The 19,580-nt window shown below is 42.7% G+C and overlaps 1 protein-coding gene across 1 annotated transcript in view; it reads left to right on the top strand.

Annotated features, from left to right (window-relative positions):
• Positions 1 to 19,580, top strand: part of LOC123944049 (formin-1-like) — a 285,601-nt gene that overhangs the window by 240,224 nt on the left and 25,797 nt on the right. Inside the window, exons 14-15 of the mRNA XM_046008733.1 lie at positions 2,355 to 2,406; positions 7,357 to 7,506. Coding sequence (XP_045864689.1) covers positions 2,355 to 2,406; positions 7,357 to 7,506 — 202 coding nt within the window. The remainder of the gene's footprint in view (positions 1 to 2,354; positions 2,407 to 7,356; positions 7,507 to 19,580) is intronic.

The following is a 19,580-nucleotide window of genomic DNA, read 5'->3' on the forward strand; positions in this document are numbered from 1 at the left end:
AGGAAGATCACTCAAGCCTCAAAGGAATTTTTCCTTGTGTTTGGCCATGCACATAATTAAGAATCACTGGCTAAGAACAAACTACTTGTTTGTTTCCCACTTTGGAGGACTTGTTATAGGAGAGACTTGGTCTCTTCTTTCTGTCTGACTGGCTAAGAAGGAGACTAATTCACAGAGATCCCTACTAGGAGGATAGGGGAAATCCTACTTCAAAAGATGACCAAAACTATGATTTTACCTACAGTGGTATCATTATCAAAACAGAATTATTTTAATATAAAAAGTCATTTTTGTTCATTGACATTTACGGGCCTTGGAGGTAATAGTATACAACTTCAGCCTGACATTCTTGTTTAGTCTATATTTGTATTCTAAATATCAAGTTTTATGTTTAGGAAACCTAGTATCTTTCTTTCTAAACAACATTTGTCCAATATATGCATTTTTCAGCTAAAATAAGTTATTTAATATATAGGCACTCTTCCCGTGTTTAAGGCTCAGCAGAAAACAAGCCAGATGAAGTTGCTTCTCTCCTTGAGCTTGCATTCAATTGTCATATAATAAATGCATGAGAAAACGAATAGTCTACCAGGTAGGTAGAGGCTGGGCAGAAAAAAAGGTAACATGTAGAGATTCAGAGAGTTGGGGGAGAGGACAGGGATGTGTAGCAATGGTCAGAGAGGGTGATATCTGAGCTGAAACCTGAAAACAGTAAGGGAGCCAGTCATGCACAGATAGTGGGCAGGGTGCAGCAAGTGCAGAAGACACCCCCCCCCCCCCAGTGCACATGCTCAATGTGCTCAAGTATCGGTAAGTCGGCAGAAAGGCTAGAAAGGAAGTAGCATGAGAGAGAGGAAGTGATGTCACAGAGGAGCCAGGGAGCAGACCTTCAGGGCCTCATGGGACATTTGAAAATGTTAGCAGTTATATCAAGGGTGATGACAAGCCTTTGGAAGGTTTTGAGCAGGGGAGTAACTTGATAAAATTGACTTTTTAAAATCCGTTAATGATGATGATGAGGTATTAGTAATACCTTTCATGCCATTCATTGACCATATATCGTGTGCCAAACCCTTGATGTGTCTTATGTCATTTAATCTTTGTAACAGCTGCATGATGGTGGTCACTGTGGCTGTTCTTATAGGGCAGATGAGTCAATAACTAGGCAGGTGGTCATGAATAACTTGACCACAGTCACACAGGCCATACATGGCAGAGCTAAGCTTAGTAAAATACTGGTATTTTAAAATCCTTTAATATTGGGTGCCTTGGTGACTCAGTCAGTCAAGTGTTTGCCTTTGGCTCAGGTTATGATCCCAGCGTCCTGGGATCAAGTCCCACATCAGGCTCCTTCCTCAGCGGGAACCCTACTTCTCTGTCTTCCTCTACCCCTCCCCCCTGCTTATGCGTGCTCTCGCTCTCTCTCTCAAATAAATAAATCTTTTTTAAAAATCCCTTACTATCTTTCATGAAGTTTCATGTCATAGGCCGTGGTAGATATGACTGATTCTCTTTTCTTGTTCACTTGATATCATTGTAGCCCTCAATGAAAGGACCTTAAGCCTTATATAGATTATGACTTGCCTATTTTTCTAGACATTTTTAAAGTGAAGAAGTGTTATCTCATGTTTAATAGTTTTATTTTCTGATTAGAGAGAATGATATGTAAAAGCGCCACCTAAAAATGAAACCTCCTAAATAAATAAATAGTTCCTACAGAACACTGGTTCTTAATCTATAAATTCAGAGCTGTATCACAGTATCATGGATTTCCTTAGTAGTCTTAAGGATTTTTTTTCCAAAGCATTTAAAAATAGTATTTTGAGAAAGGAGACCATAGGCTTCCCCAAATTGCCAAAGGATCCTCTGTGTGTAGAGACAGTGTGTGCAAGGGTTCCAGTGAATTTGTTTGAACCCGAGCAGAACCGCTGTAAAAGGTTCTGGGTTTCTGATGTTTGGGGTTGGGGGGAGAGTGCCAAGTACGTGCCAAAGCTCACCAAGAGGCCAGCTATAGCTGGGATGACCACCTGTACCAATCTGGCCAGGATTGTTCCAATTTATGTTTTGGTCCTGATGTAATTATTAGTTATCACCTTCTTCCTCTCTCAAGAGTGTCCCAGTGAGAACAATAAATTATATGACCACCATTAGCTCTCGCTATTCTCAGTAAGGCGGGCGGATGAGGAATATAGCCAGTTGAGATCTCTCTCCATCCAGGGCATCTGGTAGGGGCTGCCAACCCCTGCATTCAGAATTATTTTGACAACACATGGGTATAACCAAAGTTAGAAGATGACACAAAAGATAGGATGGAAGAAAATACCATTTTAGTAATAATTATTTCTCTTTCACAGCCAAAAAAGAGCATAAAATGGAAGAAAGTCACTTGGAGAACGCACAGAAAAGGTAAGTGGCTGTGACGTGGCCTTAGTCCTTTCTTTGCCTATAGCTGTTCCTTTTTATGATTGTTATTATTCAGTGCAATCACCTTGCTCTGCAACCATCACCACCGTCTATCTTCAGAACTAACTCATCTCCAAATGGAACTCTGTACCCATTAAACCAAAACTAGCCTCGTTCTCCTCCCCCACCCTGGCTCCTGGTAACTGTTATTCTACTTCCTGTCTCTGTGACTTTGACTACTGTAGATACCTTATATAAGTGGAATCAATACAGCATTTTTTAAAAAGATTTTATTTATTTATTTGACAGAGAGAGAGAGAAGTCACAAATAGGCAGAGAGGCAGACAGAGAGGGAAGGGAAAGCAGGCTCCCTGCTGAGCAGAAAGCCCACTGTGGGGCTTGATCCCGGGACCCTGGGATCATGACCTGAGCTGAAGACAGAGGCTTTAACCCGCTGAGCCACCCAGGTGCCCCAACAGAGCACTTTTTAAATTTTATGACTGGTTGGTTTTACTTAGCATTCTGTCTGACTAGCCATTCTTTTTGGCCACATTTGTTGAGATCCATGAGCAGTTAGATTCTATCGGAATCTGAAGGGAAAGCTCTATGATGAGACTTGGAAATATTTCTCCTCAGAGAGCACAGAACCATTCAGAAGTGAATGACAGGCATCACGCCGTGACGCTCTCTGCCTCCCAACAAATTTCTCTGCCCCTGAGCCACTTTATGGAAGTTAGGAACCATGTGATCCTTCCCAGCATTACAACTAAATTAAACCAATTATTGCAAATGTCTAAGAGACCTACTATGTCTTTCCTCAGATCTGAGAGGATATGGTAAACAGGGGGCAAGTGGGGATGAGGGTCTTACCCTTGTATCTAAAAAGAATTGGAAGAGACCTCAATTCTTCTGTCCTACCCCTCACCCAAATCAGGCCTCTTCTTTGCTCTTCTTTCTCTTAATAGACAGTAGAATGGAACCATCCAGTTCACCCAGTAATCAGTGGCTCTGGTCTCTGACAGAGGCTTTTATTTTTGTCAGCTGACCAGGTTAGTCAGCTTGGCGATGGCTCCACTCTTAAAAGGGTGAGTGAGAATATACTGAAGCATTCTCATTTTCAGCACAGAGAACACTGATACACGGTGTTGGTGCCAATTCTAGAAGTTTTAGAAAACTCAGTGAGAGGTAGGGGTAGCAAATAGCCTAGCAGGACGGCGAGTTTTACAGATCTCCGAGGTGAGGAGTTCATTAAATGCAAATGAGCAAACTCCAGAAATCAACCATTTCCTCCTGTCTAGCCACAATTTCCAAGAGTTCTGAAAGCCCATAGACCGTCCTGTCGGCTCTGCTTCGATGGGTGCCAACAGCTTGCCCTGCTTCCAACTGCCAATCAAATTCAAATGAACTTGAGGCAAATCCTGCATTTTTTAAGTGCAGACATGTTCTTGAGTCAGGATTGATCATCTTTGAAAACCCAAGCAATCAAAACACATGATGATGTTCTTTGATTTTTGTGTCCCTCGATCAGTCTTATCCCTATATTAAGTTTTCCCTTCCTCCATGTGTAAAGCGAATATGTCCGTGTTCCAGAAAAATAATGCATCCAGAAGAGACCATCCACAAGGGCACACTGGTGTCGGGCCAAACAGAAATTTGGCTTTCCAGGGCGGATGTCAACTTTATAATATTTCTTCAAGATTCTTGCTTAAGGAAAAAGGGGGGGGGGGGCGACCTTCGCAGGGCCAAAGCTGCTGCTGTGCATTAGCTATGCTGAGGGGGCTCATAAATTTTAGTTGTCAGTGTTTTCCGTGACTTTGTGGCGAAGGTAGTGCAGCTTTTATGTCCTACGTGAAATACGTGAGATCCCATTTTTAATGTAGAAGCCACAGTTGTTTGCCTGCACTTTTTAAGGAGGCTGGTGGTCAAAGTTGCAATATTCGTGTGAGATTTAGTAAAGTCTTCTGTTTTGTTGTCAAGAGAAACAATTTACTCCGAGGCCACGGCATGTTTGCTTTTCCTCAGCAGTTTCTAGAGGCGTGCGTGTGAAACCGTAAGAGGACACATCCCGTTCTGGCACCTCCACACACAAAAGTACAACAGCTCACGTCGCCACTGGCTCTTCCATAGTGTCGTTGTCTGTGCTTTAAAAATATTTAGCTGAATGAAAAAGATAGGAGTCAGACAAGGAATTGGAGCGGGTGCGGGGGGGGGGGGAGGGAATAGAGCGAAGGAAAGTTTTCCAGAACCTCACATATGATTAGAAATCGGTCGTGTAAAAGTTGGAAGCTATTTGAGAGTTACCTACTGAGAAACAGAAATTGCAGAAAGCACGACAGCCCCTTTGTCTGTTGGGGAATGGCTGTTAAGTACCAACAGGTTTCAGGAGGACAGTAGTCTGGACCTTATGAAGCAGTTTTAGGCTCATATTCTAGCTCTTTAGCTTCTCCTTGAACAAAGGGATAACCCTGAGTTCAAACAAGGCCCATCTTTGTCAGATTTGCAGAGTGCCAAAGCCGGGCCACCCCCTTGGCCTGTGTTTGCTCTGGTTCTTCCGAGTTCACTTGCTTTCTTAGTTTTTAAAACACACCCGGGGCGGGGGAGGGAATGCTGAAATTCACTATTTCCTTTAGTCTCTGCCCCATGGAAGCTTAGCAAGCAGGGCCTCACAAACCCCCAGGACGAGAGGTGGTGAGGATCCAGGGTAGCTCCAGTGCGGGCTGGGAGAAGTGAGGCCTCCAGGATGCTGACACACTTCTGAAGCTCTGTGATAACACCCAAAACAACACCAGCATTCATTCTTTGAACTGTCGCCAGCATTTGCGGCATCTGGGTCTCAGGATCAAGAGTCCAGGTACCGCCAGAGGTGCTGGGGTGACCCGTGAGGCACAGTGACCAGAGTTCCTGCCCTCTTCACTATATCCTGCTAGGAAATCCTCTGCTCCTCTGAATACTAAGAGGGAAAGACTCTCTCTTCTCTATTAATGCACAAGCATGTGTGTTTCCATATCGACCATAAGGAAGAGAAGAATGATGATGATGGGCTCTACTGGGGGGCACCTGTGTCTAAAGTGGAAACAGAAAGAAAGAAAAAAAAGGAATAAGACTTTTATTTCTTTAACACCTGCGTCGATGAGCATGAGCAACAGAAGGGTGGAGTGGATAAACGATTTCACTGAGAATCAGGGAACCTGAGTGGTAGGCCCAGCTCTGCCCACGAATAAAGTCATTCAGTCTTTCCAGGTCTCTGTTTCTCATCTCAGAAATGAGAACCTTGGACGACTTGGCCTATAAGACCCTTCCAGTTCTGAAGCCCCAGGATTCTGTAAGAAATTCACAGCCTGTTCCTGTCAGTTACATAACCCTCTACTGGTGTGTTTCCACGCCACAGTCAATATAATTTTGATTGTGAATGAAACAACAGCATATGCCATAGAGCGTACATTTGGTTTTATCAGTATTTTGACCGCCACACAGTTAGGAGTCGCCTGACAGTGCGACTTTCTTCCATTAATGGTTTTGTTCCAAATTATATATGTTTGGAATTATAAGAGAGTCCCTTAAGAAATTACTGCAGTTATTGCCTTTCTCTGCTTATACACTTCCAGTCTTTTAATAACTGGGAGCCAAAATTCCCTGGCCGGTAGTTTTAATTTGCATTAAGAACAGATTTATTATTTACAGAAGCACAAAGAATTTATGGGACTCAGAGCTGCAGCTCCAGCTTGGATCTCACCTAATCATAGCCATGGAATCAATTAACAGTTCATCTGTGAAATGTGATAAAATCTTATGAGATTCATATTGCCCAATAATGGAGAACGAGATGAAAGTATTCTCTGTAATAGTGACGGGGCTTCGGGGTTTTACAATTGCCATTGAATGGAGCTCCATTAGAAACTCAGGATTCAGGATGGCCACAAAAAAAAAAAACGCTGTGTCTGAACAGATGATAGAGCACTGAGTAGTAAACGTGGCCAGCCATTCCTGCTTTGATTAGTTTCCAACACCCTAGAAAAAAGGCCATTTATTTAAGTGTTCTTGCTCCTGGCAAATGAGCTTGGGAGGCTTTGGGTGGGTGGAGGTTGGGGGTGGGGGACTAAGCACAGAGCTATAAATTGCTACAAAGCTAGCCCCTCCAAGAAGGGCTGCTTGGGAGGCCTGAGCCGTGTGTGTGCAGTGAGCCTCTCCATGGGGTAGGTCAGGAGATTCTTGGAGCGATGCCTGAGAATCGACTTTGGAAAACCTGGATCCTTTTCTGACCAGTTCAGAGATCGTCTTTCTAGGATCAAAGATGGTTTTGCACCCAAACCTTGCCATGCCTTCTGTTATACCTCTTTCTATGTATGCATCAGGGGTTTCTATTCTTGTAGTGTATCAAGCTTTAAAATGTAACCTTCTCGGAGATCATCTGCTCTAAGTCTCCTGTCTCATTTCACCCTCGAGAAAACAGTCTGATGCTGAGTGACTGACCCAAGATCACAAAGCCAGTGCATGGCAGAATGAGGGTAGAATAGTCTCTTGATTTTCCATGAAGTGCTCAACAGAGTACTTATTCCCGATGGGCTGTCTAACTGACCACTGCGAAGGCTGCACAACCAAAATATCATCATTACATGTCCAGGTGGTCATTACACGTAAAATGAAGAGCTAGTAAATGACGTGGATTTGAGACGAAGGGCAAACTCATAACTTTACCGGCGTACCACCCTAGAATCAGATATGCTCATGTTCATACATGTAAGGTGTGACCAGGAGTATCACATTGAATTTCCTGGGGAAGAGGTTTAACCAAACAGGTTTTCCGAGGCTCAGGATAAGCCATAGTCACTATGCGGGCTGGGCTTCTATTTTAGAGAATGAATACATGGGAAATGCCCCCCCGCGTCCCAGCCGAGGGTGTGGACAGTTTCTCACCCCCCACCTCACTCTGTTTTTTCTCCCTACCTGTTGCAGTTTTGAAACGACTGTAGGATATTTTGGGATGAAGCCAAAGTCCGGCGAGAAGGAGATCACACCCAACTATGTGTTTATGGTGTGGTACGAGTTCTGCAGTGACTTCAAGACCATTTGGAAGCGGGAGAGTAAAGCTATATCTAAAGAAAGGTAAGGTTCTGATGGAGTCATCAATACCCGCTTCAGGAGTCCAGGAAACTGCCTTGTCAAACCTCACCAAGGGAGCGCATTTCACACACATCAGGGTTTTCTTTCAGATCAAGTGGACACTGAGGAAAGATTATTGCCTGGGGGCTCACAGGGAAATCTAAGGGAGGCGTGCTGTCGCACCAGCAGATAGCTCACGTGGTCTGATAAGTTACACTTTCTTAACCCCTTCCAATTACTAGCTAGTAAATGAAAGGGGAGCTGTGCTAATTTGCAACAGATTGCTTCTCTGTGTATTTTCACGTTGGCCCAGGCTAAATGAGGCAGCCTTGCTGTCGCAGACAGTACAGACAAATAAAAGTGAATGCTTTTCCCATTAATATACTGAACTTGCATCAAAAGGAAATCTCAGAGACTCAGGCCACACTTAACACAGTGTTGAAGCCCCACTCTGGATTTACAGCGCCACTTCTGACTCCTCGTATCCTGCTGAGGACATCAAACTGCTTGCCGCTCAGCCTCATTGCAGCCTCCTGATTTTATTAGTTGAGGGTAGAAGAAAAATCTCAACTCTGAATATAGGGAGAGAGAGTTCATTCTGCTTAGAAAGAGACTGAATTTGGCCCTGCTTATCAGAAAAAAAAAAGCATTTCTGCTTGATCACTGTTTTGATCAGGTCGCCACTGTTCTACAAAGGGTGTCATGCATTTAAACTTCAAAAAGGTCTGGGTGTACTACCGCTGCAGAACAGATGTATGAGAGTGTCATTCAAAGTGGAGGAGAAGGAGACCAAAAAAACTTCTACAAATTAAGGGAAATGGTTTATCCAACCAGAGCATCCATAGCTCACTAAACATTGAGACCTGAAATTCCATAATTCAGTATTTTTGTTCTTTACTTGTGATCAGAGAAAAGGCATATACCTAATATGTCTATGTGCATGTACACACATACTATACAGTAATACATTTCACCTTAAAAAGCTATTTTTGAAGGGATCCATGTTTAGAGGTTTTTGACCCAGTATTCCAGAGTATCTAATTATTATCCTCGGGGACTTTTTTCTTTAAAAGCCTGCTTTTTTTTTTTCCCCCTGAGGACATCAAAGACCTTTAAAAAATATGCATATCAGCACTTCTCTCCACCACTTCTTCTTTGAAAACATGGGAATTAAAGTGAGTAGGTCCATTACATAGATACAGTGAAGCAAAGGGAAGAGTTGTGACATTGTTAATGAAATAGATTATTAATAATAATGTGGAGGACGGGTGCCTGGGTGGCTCAGTCAGTCAAGTGTCTGCCTTCGGCTCAGGTCTTATTCCCAGAGTCCTGGGATGGAGGCCCGCATCAGGCTTCCTGCTCAGCGGGGAGCCTGCTTCTCCCTCTGCCTGGTGCTCCCCTGCTTGTGCTCCTCGCTCTCTGTCATAATAATAAATAAATAAATAAATAAATAAATAAATAAATAAAATCTCTAAAATAATAATAGTAAGGAGGAGGAGGAAAAAACCCCTAAAACTTTTGGTACCTGATTTCTTGCTCTTGCCCTGCAGTTGCCTATTTGGCCTTTTCAGCTATGCTAAGCTCCTGTGGCACAGATTCTGTTCAGTGAGCCCCACAGGAAAGTGACAGAGCTGAGCTCCTGTCCCTCTCACAGGGAAGCAGCTCGCCAGGCAGCTCTCCACGCCCATACCCGGAGGCCAAACAGTCCCACTGTGCATCCTGCATGGACAGCCTTTGCGTAAGATCTCGTGACTCAGATTTTGAGCATCACCCTTAGTGAATTTGCCCTTCTCGTTGGAGCCCAGAAAAAATGGTCTGGGAGGGCAGGGGAGAAAGAGAGGGTAATTAACTGCTTTTCAGTCTAAGAATCTTCTGTTGAAATACTGAACTGTAGCCCAAATTAAGGCGTTATCCCCCCATCATAGAAGTTCGAGCGGACTGTGAGTCTGGCATGGCAGTGGGATCCACCCATCCTTCAAAGCGCTATTCCCTGCTGGCCACCAGCTCGTCCAGCGCGGCTTCCTGGGTGCAGCTGGTGAATTGCCTGCTTCACACTCTGTAAACCAACACCTTTCAAGGGTCATGACTTCACAAGACCCTTCTCAGTTCTCCTCATTTAGCAATTTCAGGGGTCTCTCCAATCCAGCCATGCTTTTGCAAGATGGATCACCAAGGTTGCCAACCTAGAAAAACATCTCTGAAGTTAATGACAGCTCATAAAATATTTTTGGAGGCAGTTTGTTTCCAGAAATCTACTTGTTAAGAAATGTTAGCACATTATGTATACGGCTGTTCATCCAGTTAAACAAACTGATTAATATCCAGGGTTTTCTTGTGATGTGTGGTGTTTTGTATTGTTTTGTTTTCATTGTCCTCTACCTCCTAAGGATTTTAGCTTTTAAACTGTTGGAGTCACATATTCATTATGCTAAAATAAGCAAATTAACTTGAATTCTTCCATTATAATTACATGAGAAACAACATGATCGCTTTATTTGGACACCCATTTAATCATGTTCAATATTATTATTTTTTAATATATACTTTTCCAAGAAATCCCAATAAGACTAAATATCAGGAAGTAACATCACATAATGCAAAGACATCCTTAAAAAGGAAATTCAAATCCCAATGAAAACCTAATAGCTTGCAATTACTAGGAAAAAAAGAAAAAGCTATAGTTTGGGATTCCATCAAAACTAATTACAACTATTTGATTTTTAAATATACTTGAAGGCCAATTAAAATCCCAGAAATCATTGGGACAAATTAAGGAGAAATAATGATATTTTCCAAGGTGTAAATTCACTTCCAAGTGAAATGGAAGTGTTGAGACCTACTTTAGATCACTTGGAATCAATTTGTGGTGGTAGAGAATATTTATTTCTTATTCTGCTTAACATGGATTTCCATCAGTACACATTAGCTTGATGCAAAATTGAAACTGCGGTTTCAGTTCCCCCTCATAAAACCCAGAATAGTAGCTAAACACACAAATGACTGTCTTATAAAAACATCCCATGTTTTTGTTCCTTAGGAGTGAATGATAAGCTGTAGCATTAGGCTGGTGTCAGGATGCAGTTCTGGTTTTGATAGAGGAGACATAGTATTTCACTAGGAATATGATTTACGTGCAGGTCAAGTATATCATTAGAAGAGCAGGATACTGGGGCACCTGGGTGGCTCAGTGCTTTAAGCCTCTGCCTTCGGCTCAGGTCATGATCTCAGGGTCCTGAGATCGAGCCCCGCATCGGGCTCTCTGCTCAGTGGGGAGCCTGTTTCTCCCTCTCTCTCTGCCTGCCTCTCTGCCTGCTTGTGACCTGTCAAATAAATAAATAAAATTTAAAAAAAAAAAGCAGGATACTATATGACGGTATATTAATGTCATTAAATTGTCTGTGGCATTTAAGCCAGCATTAGGCAAAATAGCAACTTGTGTATCCAGGAACAAGTCCAGGATGCTCCAGTCCCTGGACTTTCGATCTGTGGCCCACCAGTCCTCATCCTGTCCCAAATACTGGAATTTATCCCTGCTGTGAAGTGTGCCAGGCACCTCTTTAACCCCTTCTGATTACAGGCAGTGCTTGGTAGTACAAAAAAGACCTCTAGATAGAGAGTTGGAAACCAGCATTTCTTTGTCATTAATTTGCTGTGTGATCAGTCTTGGGCCAGTTGCTTTTTACGTGGGGGGACACAATTGTCACACTGTTAAAAAAAAAGTATTGGGATGATCTCTTCTAGCTAGAAATGTCTGTGGTTCTAGAAACTACTTTTCTAATATTCTGAGGGACAGTGTGTTCATTCCTGAGATAATGGCTCTCACCTTTGTTCTTCAGCTCATTAGGGATTGTATAGGAAGACATTTCTGGCCAAGGCCTGGCAGTGAGCTGGGGAGAGATTTAGGAGCAGGGAGAATTTCCTTGCCCTCTTGGCTGGTAAATGTCTGTAGCCAACTTGCCTTGTGCCCTGAGTTCTCTTCCCCTACAATAGTAATATTGGTCTTGGAGACACTTTTATTTTTTTTTTTTAAGTGTGCACACAAAAATGTTTTCCTCTGCTCATGTGTATCTAACTTTGCATTTAGTGGTTTATTAAAGTTCATCAAAATTATTACTCTCAGAGGCAGCCTTGCCTCATTTTACCTTTTCATGTACTTTTGTATTTGTGCTTCTTGATATCCAAACATTCGATGAATTTTTGTAGCACACATTTCTTCCACCTATTAAATCAACAGATTATCTAAGCGTATGCATAATTACAGGAGGTAAGCTAATTTTTGCTACCTTTATTAACTACTCTTTATTCATTTTCTGCTTTTCCCTTTTTTTTCTTGTTTAACTACTCCAGGATATAAGACTCTTTCTTGCAAAATGTTTCACTACTTAGGATATCTTAAGACTGCTCCTCACACATGCGCACAGAGAGACCACAAACCACTAGGACCCACAAAATGAGCTATGAATTTACAAAAGGTAAAGAAGTCTCAGGGGATTCATGACTCCAGGAATAAAATCTTGGCAAATAATTCACTCTGAGCCAAAGCAAACTTTAAAAGTGCCATTTAAAAAACCTGTAATGGGTAAGTAATGAGTGAATAAGGAGTTTGGTGAGTTTTATGAAAAATGCAAATAAGAAATCTCATTATACACATAGCTGTAATTTACACTATGGGGGAATAAATGGTTACTTTCTCATTTTTAGTTCAGCTCATTACCAACAGGGTTTCTGTTCTAAGTATATTACTTGCCACTATTATGGTCAATTATGCAGTTGCCATACTCTTGACGGCAGATAGTTGAGAGCTGTTGTGGGGTTATACCAAAAGCTGTCCTCACAGCTCCATACCACTCAGGTCACTTTAGGACCAGGAGCTGGAAACTTAGAGAGGCCGTCACTTAGCCCACAAAGGAGCCATTGATCACAGTGTAGATGTTGCAGAAATTCCTCTCCTTATATGATAAAGTTTTTCCTGGAAAAAGTTCCACAAACTAAAATTTTTATTTATTGAAATCTGCTTTCCTACTGACATGCATACACAGTCATTACAGTAACTCGTAACAAGTTAACATTCTCTTCCCTGGCCCTCTGTTGTATGGTCAAAGGGTCTGTATACACTTGCCTGCTAAGAAGCTTCATATGTTGAAGGACTCCTGCAGTAATTTAAGTAATCACACCCTAGTAAAATTGGCAAAACTTTGCATTTTTCTAAGTTACATTTGAAGACAAATATACAAACAGTAAATGTCCCGAAGAGATGACTTATAAGCAAAATTATCATTACCACAAAAAATCAAACCTGCTTATTTCCCAAGCAATAAATTTGAAATTACTTTGGCAGAATATTCCATGAATAAGGAGAGGAGATGGTCAACTTAGAAATGGTAGCAAGTATAGAAGCATTGATTTGAAAAAAAAAAACAAAAATACCTCTTTTAACCTCTGCCCTCTGGAAACTATCATCCCATCTCTTTCCTTTCTCTTCTAGCTTCTTAAAAGAGAAGTTTGGGTTTATTCTTACTTCCATTTTGTTGGCATAGCCTGCCTTCTTCCTCTATCAATAAGGATAAAGCCTCCGCTGCTATAGCAAAGGCCAAAGTAACTGCTGCTTAAATAAGAAAAATTTATTTTCCTTTTGCATAAAAATCTGTGAAAACAGCCACTCCTCCATGAGCTCCTCATTTTCTTCTATTCCTCAAGAAAGAACCTTTCCCGAAGTCCAGATGTCTTTTCTCTTTTCTCCTCAGCACCCTCTCCCTAGCTAGTCCCATCTATTCTCATAGCTTCCCCGACCAGCTCTGCCAACCCCTCATGCCTTCCCTCCCAGACCCAAGCTCTGAGTTCCAAGTCTTAGATCCAGATCTCCTGCTGCGCACTAACCATTCCCCCCAGGACACCCAGTCTCCACCTGCAATTCAGGAAGTCCCCCTTGGAATGTATTCTCCCCACCTGAGGGCTGCTCCTGTCGGTTTCCCAACCTTTAGTCTGCATCACTGTCCTCCTTCTAGCAGCCAAAGGCAGGCTGAAAACCTGATTCATCCACAACGTCACGTGATCATTTTCCACCCGTTGCTGACCTCCCCGTTTTGCCTCCTCAGTGCTTATTCTTCTGGACCTTCTTTTCACAGTAGCTCTGCCCTCGTTCAGAACCTCAGCTCTCCCCTGGATTACTGGAACACCCTTCTGTTCTCCCTCTCTGTGTTTTCTGTTTCCTCTCTCATGTCCCTCAATACTGTATCCAGTTCTCTTCCTAAAACAGAATTTAGATTATATCTCTTTCTTTAAACATACTCTGTGATTTTCTATTACTGACAAAATACAGGGAAGAGAATTGGCCATGGTTGGCACGTATACTCATGAACTCACTGCCCCCTTACAACAGCCCCGAGAAGAGGGTGTATTCCTACGCCATACAGAAACGCAGAAGAGAGTCGATCAATTGCCAGTATCACAGTTTCACTAGGAAACAGCAGAATGGGGATTAAAATGGAGGTCTTCTTTGGTACTAAAGCTCGAGTTGAGCTCTTTTTTTAAAAAAATGATTTATTTGAGGGCGCCTGGGTGGCTTGGTGGGTTAAAGCCTCTGCCTTCGGCTCGGGTCATGATCTCGGGATCCTGGGATCGAGGCCCACATCGGGCTCTCTGCTCGGCAGGGAGCCTGCTTCCCTTCCTCTCTCTCTGCCGGCGTCTCTGCCTACTTGCGGTCTTTGTCAATTAAAAAAAAAAAAAAAAAGATTTATTTGAGAGAGAGGGAGAGAGAGAGTTCACCCATGTATGGGCGTGGAGGGGCAGCAGGAGAGGGAGAAAGGGAGTCTCATGCAGACTCTCCGCTGAGTGCGCAGCCCGACCTGGGGCTCAATTTCACAACCTTGAGATCATGACCTGAGCCGAAATCAAGAGCCATACGCTCACCTGACTGAGCCACCCAGGCACCCCAAGCTTGAACTCTTTCAAGTACTCCATATGCTCTCCCAAATTAGAGCATGAGCCGCCAAACCACCTGCCCTTAATTCACTTTCCAGCCTCATTTCCTATAGCCTCATCCTGCATGTCCCCACCCTGACGACTCAGTGTTTCTCACACCTGCACAGTCTTGCTTTGTGTTCTTACTGGATAATTTCTTTACATTGTATTGTCCACAGTTATTCTGCGCTGGTCAAAATGTAGTCATTTGTTAAGGATTACCTCCAAAACCAGCTTCCCTAGAAACTTTCTGGAATGCCCCTAAGTAGAAAAACTGCTTCTTCCTCTCATCTCTGAACTATATTCTGTGTTGGTTTTTACTATCTTCAGCCAAGTTTAGGAACTGCTGCACTTGGGTGATCTTGATGGTATATTCCAACTCTGATATCCTATGATGTTTCGGTAGAAAATGAGCTGAGCATTGACAGAGCAGATGAATTAAGCTTCTTAGAGAGAAAAGGGGTAAGGACATTCTTGGAATCACATGTTCCTCCCTCATGAAGTATTCCCCAGTCTCTGTGACTTATCTTTTCACCACAACTCTGGGGAGTTACCGTCCCTTCAATTTTGGCATTAGTGATTTCTTTTTTATTCATTTAGTTATTGATATTTTCCTCCCTTTAATGAGTCATGAGCCCCAAAAGACAAGGGCAATGTCTTATACTTATTTGTTTTCTTTCTAGCACCTTGTATTTCCTTATACGTAGTAGGTGCTCAATTCATATTTGTTAAGTAAACCATCACTGTGTTTTCTTTGCCATGTTGAAATTGATTACAGGATTTGCTGTCTGCTATTGACAGATGAGACATCTTACTTATTTGGATTTTGGTAATAGGATTCCCCAAATATATCCCATATGGGTTGCTTATGCCCAAGCATCTAAAATCTTAATAGCTTTTGTTAAAGAGGATAGACATGTTCAGAACAAGAAAGATTAGTCAACAGGGTAAAACAATCACCCTCTCTGTTCTTGACTATATTACTTTCAATTTATCTTAAAAAAAAAAAAAACAAACTAGAAAAAAACAAGGAACTGAAGATCCTTGGGACTCATGGCTTTGCCAACCCTCCAACCTTTTTGGAGCTCAAATAAGAACTTGAGAGAGCATCTGTCCACACTCTATTTCCTTGGCTTGGCAGACAGCAATGGAAACAGGCAGTAAGTCTCCTTCATTCAGCTAGTATACATCTAAATTGCTTATCTGTGGGACTCCTGACAGCTCTTGCCTTGGGCAGAGAATAGATGGAGTAGGGGCCGGCCTGGGTAGTATGATTTGAGGGGCTCCAGAAAGGCTACCCTGCTCCACACAGTCTCCCCGTTTCCTCACCATTTTTGTTTCAGTCACCCTGTGCAAATAGGCTCTGATCGGTTCTAGGTTTGGTGAGACCTGGTAGGTGGTATAGGTTCCAAAACCAAAAACTGGGGAAGTTGGCGTCTACAAGCACACGCTTGTCTTCATTATCAGGATTGGAAAGGTCTTCCAGAGACTAGCTGTGCCTTGCAATTAAACCTGCAGATTAATGACAGGGCCAGCTTCAGGTTTGCAAGCTATCTCCCAGATGCCGCTCCCTGAACGAGGAAACACAGTGCTGTTACCTTTCACTCTACACCTACATCGCTGGGACGGCTCGGGGTGCTTCGTCTACCAAGTGCAGAGTGATTGGTTTTAACTGCTTGTGCATTCCAGGGCAAGTCAAGGCCCCCCCGCCCCCCAACTTCCACTCCCCTGTGGCCTGGGGGGAGAAGCTCTGCAAAGCGGAAGAGGCCTTTGTTCTGCAATTAATCATTTGAAGTCAAAGTATGTTTGGGTACTACAAGTGATAACCCACAAACACTATGAAGTGGCTGATTGTGTAGTTGGTGAAATTCGGTCTCAAAGAGGACTTCCTTCATTGTAAATAGAAAAATATCTTAGGAATGAGGTAGGGAGGAATTGTCAAACTTAAGAAGTGATGGGCTAATTTATCATAGGATAACTTTCAGAGACTAGATTCTAATGTGTAAGGAGCTCCATCTTTTAAGTCAAAGACCTGTATTATTTTCCTGCTGGTCTGTCTGACCATGGCCACTGGTAAGACTGACCTGGGGAGCCTGAGAGGGAAGGGGTAGTCAAGGTCAAGAGTCAGACTCTGAAAAGAGAACGAGCATAGAAAAGTGTGTGTCTATTCCAGTATAGAGGCCTGTCGGCCTGCCTAAGATAAATGATTCTGGGGTTACCCATTATTTCATACTGTCTATTGCTCTCTTCTCTGAGTTTTATTTTCTTACCCTTTGGAAACATTCCACATACACTAGTCAATGGTATTTTCATCGACTGCTGCCACGAGGAAGAAATTTCCCTTTACGTTGAGGAGTTAATCAGTTTGGTCTTGGTGTTGTTTGTTTTTTACTTCAAGAGTGAAGAGTGACTTTACTTATTTCATTGACTTTCGTAAATATTATCCATGTGTGATAGTTATACCAAGAATTCAGTAATACCTAGTGAGGGAGTATTGTCAAAGCAGACAGAAATGAGAGAGATTTCCACAGCCCCTGGCTTGTCTCCACGATTATACTTACTTATATAGAACCAAAGCTGGTCTTTAACCCCTTTTCCCCTGGTTGTTGAGAAACAACCTGAGGACAGTACTTTTTAGAGACTTGAGGAATATCAGAATATCAAGGGATCTGCACAAACTCCGCAGGGTCTGCTGAGCCTGACTGCTGATGTCCATGCTATTATGCACTGACTGGAGGGCTAACCTGATAGCTGTGTCTTCTAAAATCACATTAAAAACAAGTCTTGTGGTGTTAATGCTCTCTATCCTGCAAGTGTGTCTATCCTGCAGGTAATCACAATGAGGAAAATACCAAGATGTTGCCATCTGCATCCAAAGCCCCATAAACCCTGTGGTATTGAGCTTTCTTAAGCAATACAGCCACTTCCACACGCCCCAAAGGCCGTGTAGTATCTTTGTTCCTTGGCCTGATGCTGCTGTGTTCAAGCCTGCAAGGAGATCACGGCTCAGGAGTGAATTGCCAGGTGGTATTTTATCTTTGTAGCTTCTTATACACTTTCCCTGACTTTTTCTCCTAAAGGGAGACCATAAAAATATCACATTTGCTTATAGAAGAAGCTGTTCCTAATAATGATCAGTAAAGCCAACCCACACTGGGAAGCCAGACTGGCAAGTTATTTATAAAATTACTTATAAATAACTAATAAAATAAATAAGTGTGATCTTCCGTAAGATGGAGAAGGTAGGTACCTTCTCCATCCCACAAAAAACGTTATCCACTATTCAGAGGGCCCCAGGCCAGAATTTACTAGGCCATTGACAAAGGCATGTTTTTCTCATGATCCTGTGTTGATCGTGTCCTTCCACGTATTTCAGAACAGCCACCAGAATGAAGAGTTCGTGTACTTGTTAGAAAGATTCTGATTTACACGACCTTAAATTTTAGGATACGTCTAGTGAGATAGTGGTTTGGACCTTCGGCTTTTATTAATCCAGCTTTTTAGGGAACTCGAGTATTCCTATGCCATGCTGACATAGAGGCCCGTTTCTATACACATTGGTGCCTGGAGCCTGCCTTGTTCCCTTTCTGGACTCTGACCGTCTGTCTTTAGTGATAAGTGGTATTAAGTCTGTTTAAACAGGTTCGTATTGCAGCTTGTCAGATTTCGTGTTTTTACCAACATGAATTTTATGAACTGTGTTCCCTGCAGTGCCTCCTTTTTCTTTCCCCTTATCCACTGATGCTTCCGACGCCATTGACTTTGAATGCCTTCAGTGAAGGCGTGTGCTTGCATGCAGCAACTGATGTTTTAGGTCCCACCGAACCAGATAGCTAACAGAGCTGATTCTTTGGAGCTGGTGGCACTACAGGCAAAAACTCTACTTCTGTACTCCTGAAGTCACTTCCTTGGTCCTTGTCATCTGCACAACAAAAATGACATATTAACAAGTATGCCCTGGAAATATTACTAGAGTATATATTTTCCGCTTGCAGAAGTGACTTGGTCACTGTCATTTAAGAGAACTTCTAACAAATATCAACAATAGGTACTTAAAACAATGATATTTTGTGGGGTCATTTACTTTTTTGTTATCATTGTTTAAAAGACTTTCTATTTTTTTTTTAAAGATTTTATTTATTTATTTGACAGACAGAGATCACAAGTAGGCAGGAGAGGCAGCAGAGAGAGAGGAAGGGAAGCAGGCTCCCCGCTGAGCAGAAAGCCCGATGCGGGGCTCGATCCCAGGACCCTGGGATCATGACCTGAGCCGAAGGCAGAGGCATTAACCCACTGAGCCACCCAGGCGCCCCAAGACTTTCTATTTTTTTTTTTTTAATTTATTTGACAGAGATAGATCCCAAGTAGGCAGAGAGGCAGGCAGAGAGAGAGGAGGTAGCGGGTTCCCCGCTGAGCAGAGGGCCCGATGTGGGGCTCGATCCCAGGACCCTGAGATCTTGACCTGAGCCGAAGACAGAGGCTTTAACCCACTGAGCCACCCAGGTGCCCCCAAGACTTTCTATTTTTAACGCAGTTTTAGATTTACAGCAAAAGTGAGAGGTACAGAGATTTTCCATATACCCTTGTCCCTACCCAGGCATAGTCTCCCCTATTAGCAATATCACTCATCACAGTGGCATATTTTTTTTAACCAAAAATGTTTTTAACTTAAGATAGCTCATTATAATCAAAAAGGAATCATAGATACCAGTCAAATCATGTAAATGTTAACCTTTATTTAAGAAAAGTCATCATTTTGGGCGCCTGGGTGGCTCAGTGGGTTAAGCCGCTGCCTTCGGCTCAGGTCATGATCTCAGGGTCCTGGGATCGAGTCCCGCATCGGGCTCTCTGCTCAGCGGGGAGCCTGCTTCCCTCTCTCTCTCTCTCTGCCTGCCTCTCTGCCTTGTTGTGATTTCTCTCTGTCAAAAAAATAAATAAAATCTTTAAAAAAAAAAAAAAGAAAAGTCATTTTTTAAGACATTTTTTAGCACACTTTTATATTCACAGCAAAATGGGAAGTACAGAGATTTCTGGTAATCCCCCTGCATCCACACAGGCACAGCCTCTCCCATTATCAACGTTCCTCACCAGACGGTCCATTTTTACAACTGATGAAC

Source organism: Meles meles, chromosome 6 (genome assembly GCF_922984935.1).
Source record: "Meles meles chromosome 6, mMelMel3.1 paternal haplotype, whole genome shotgun sequence".
Classification (NCBI taxonomy): domain Eukaryota; kingdom Metazoa; phylum Chordata; class Mammalia; order Carnivora; family Mustelidae; genus Meles; species Meles meles.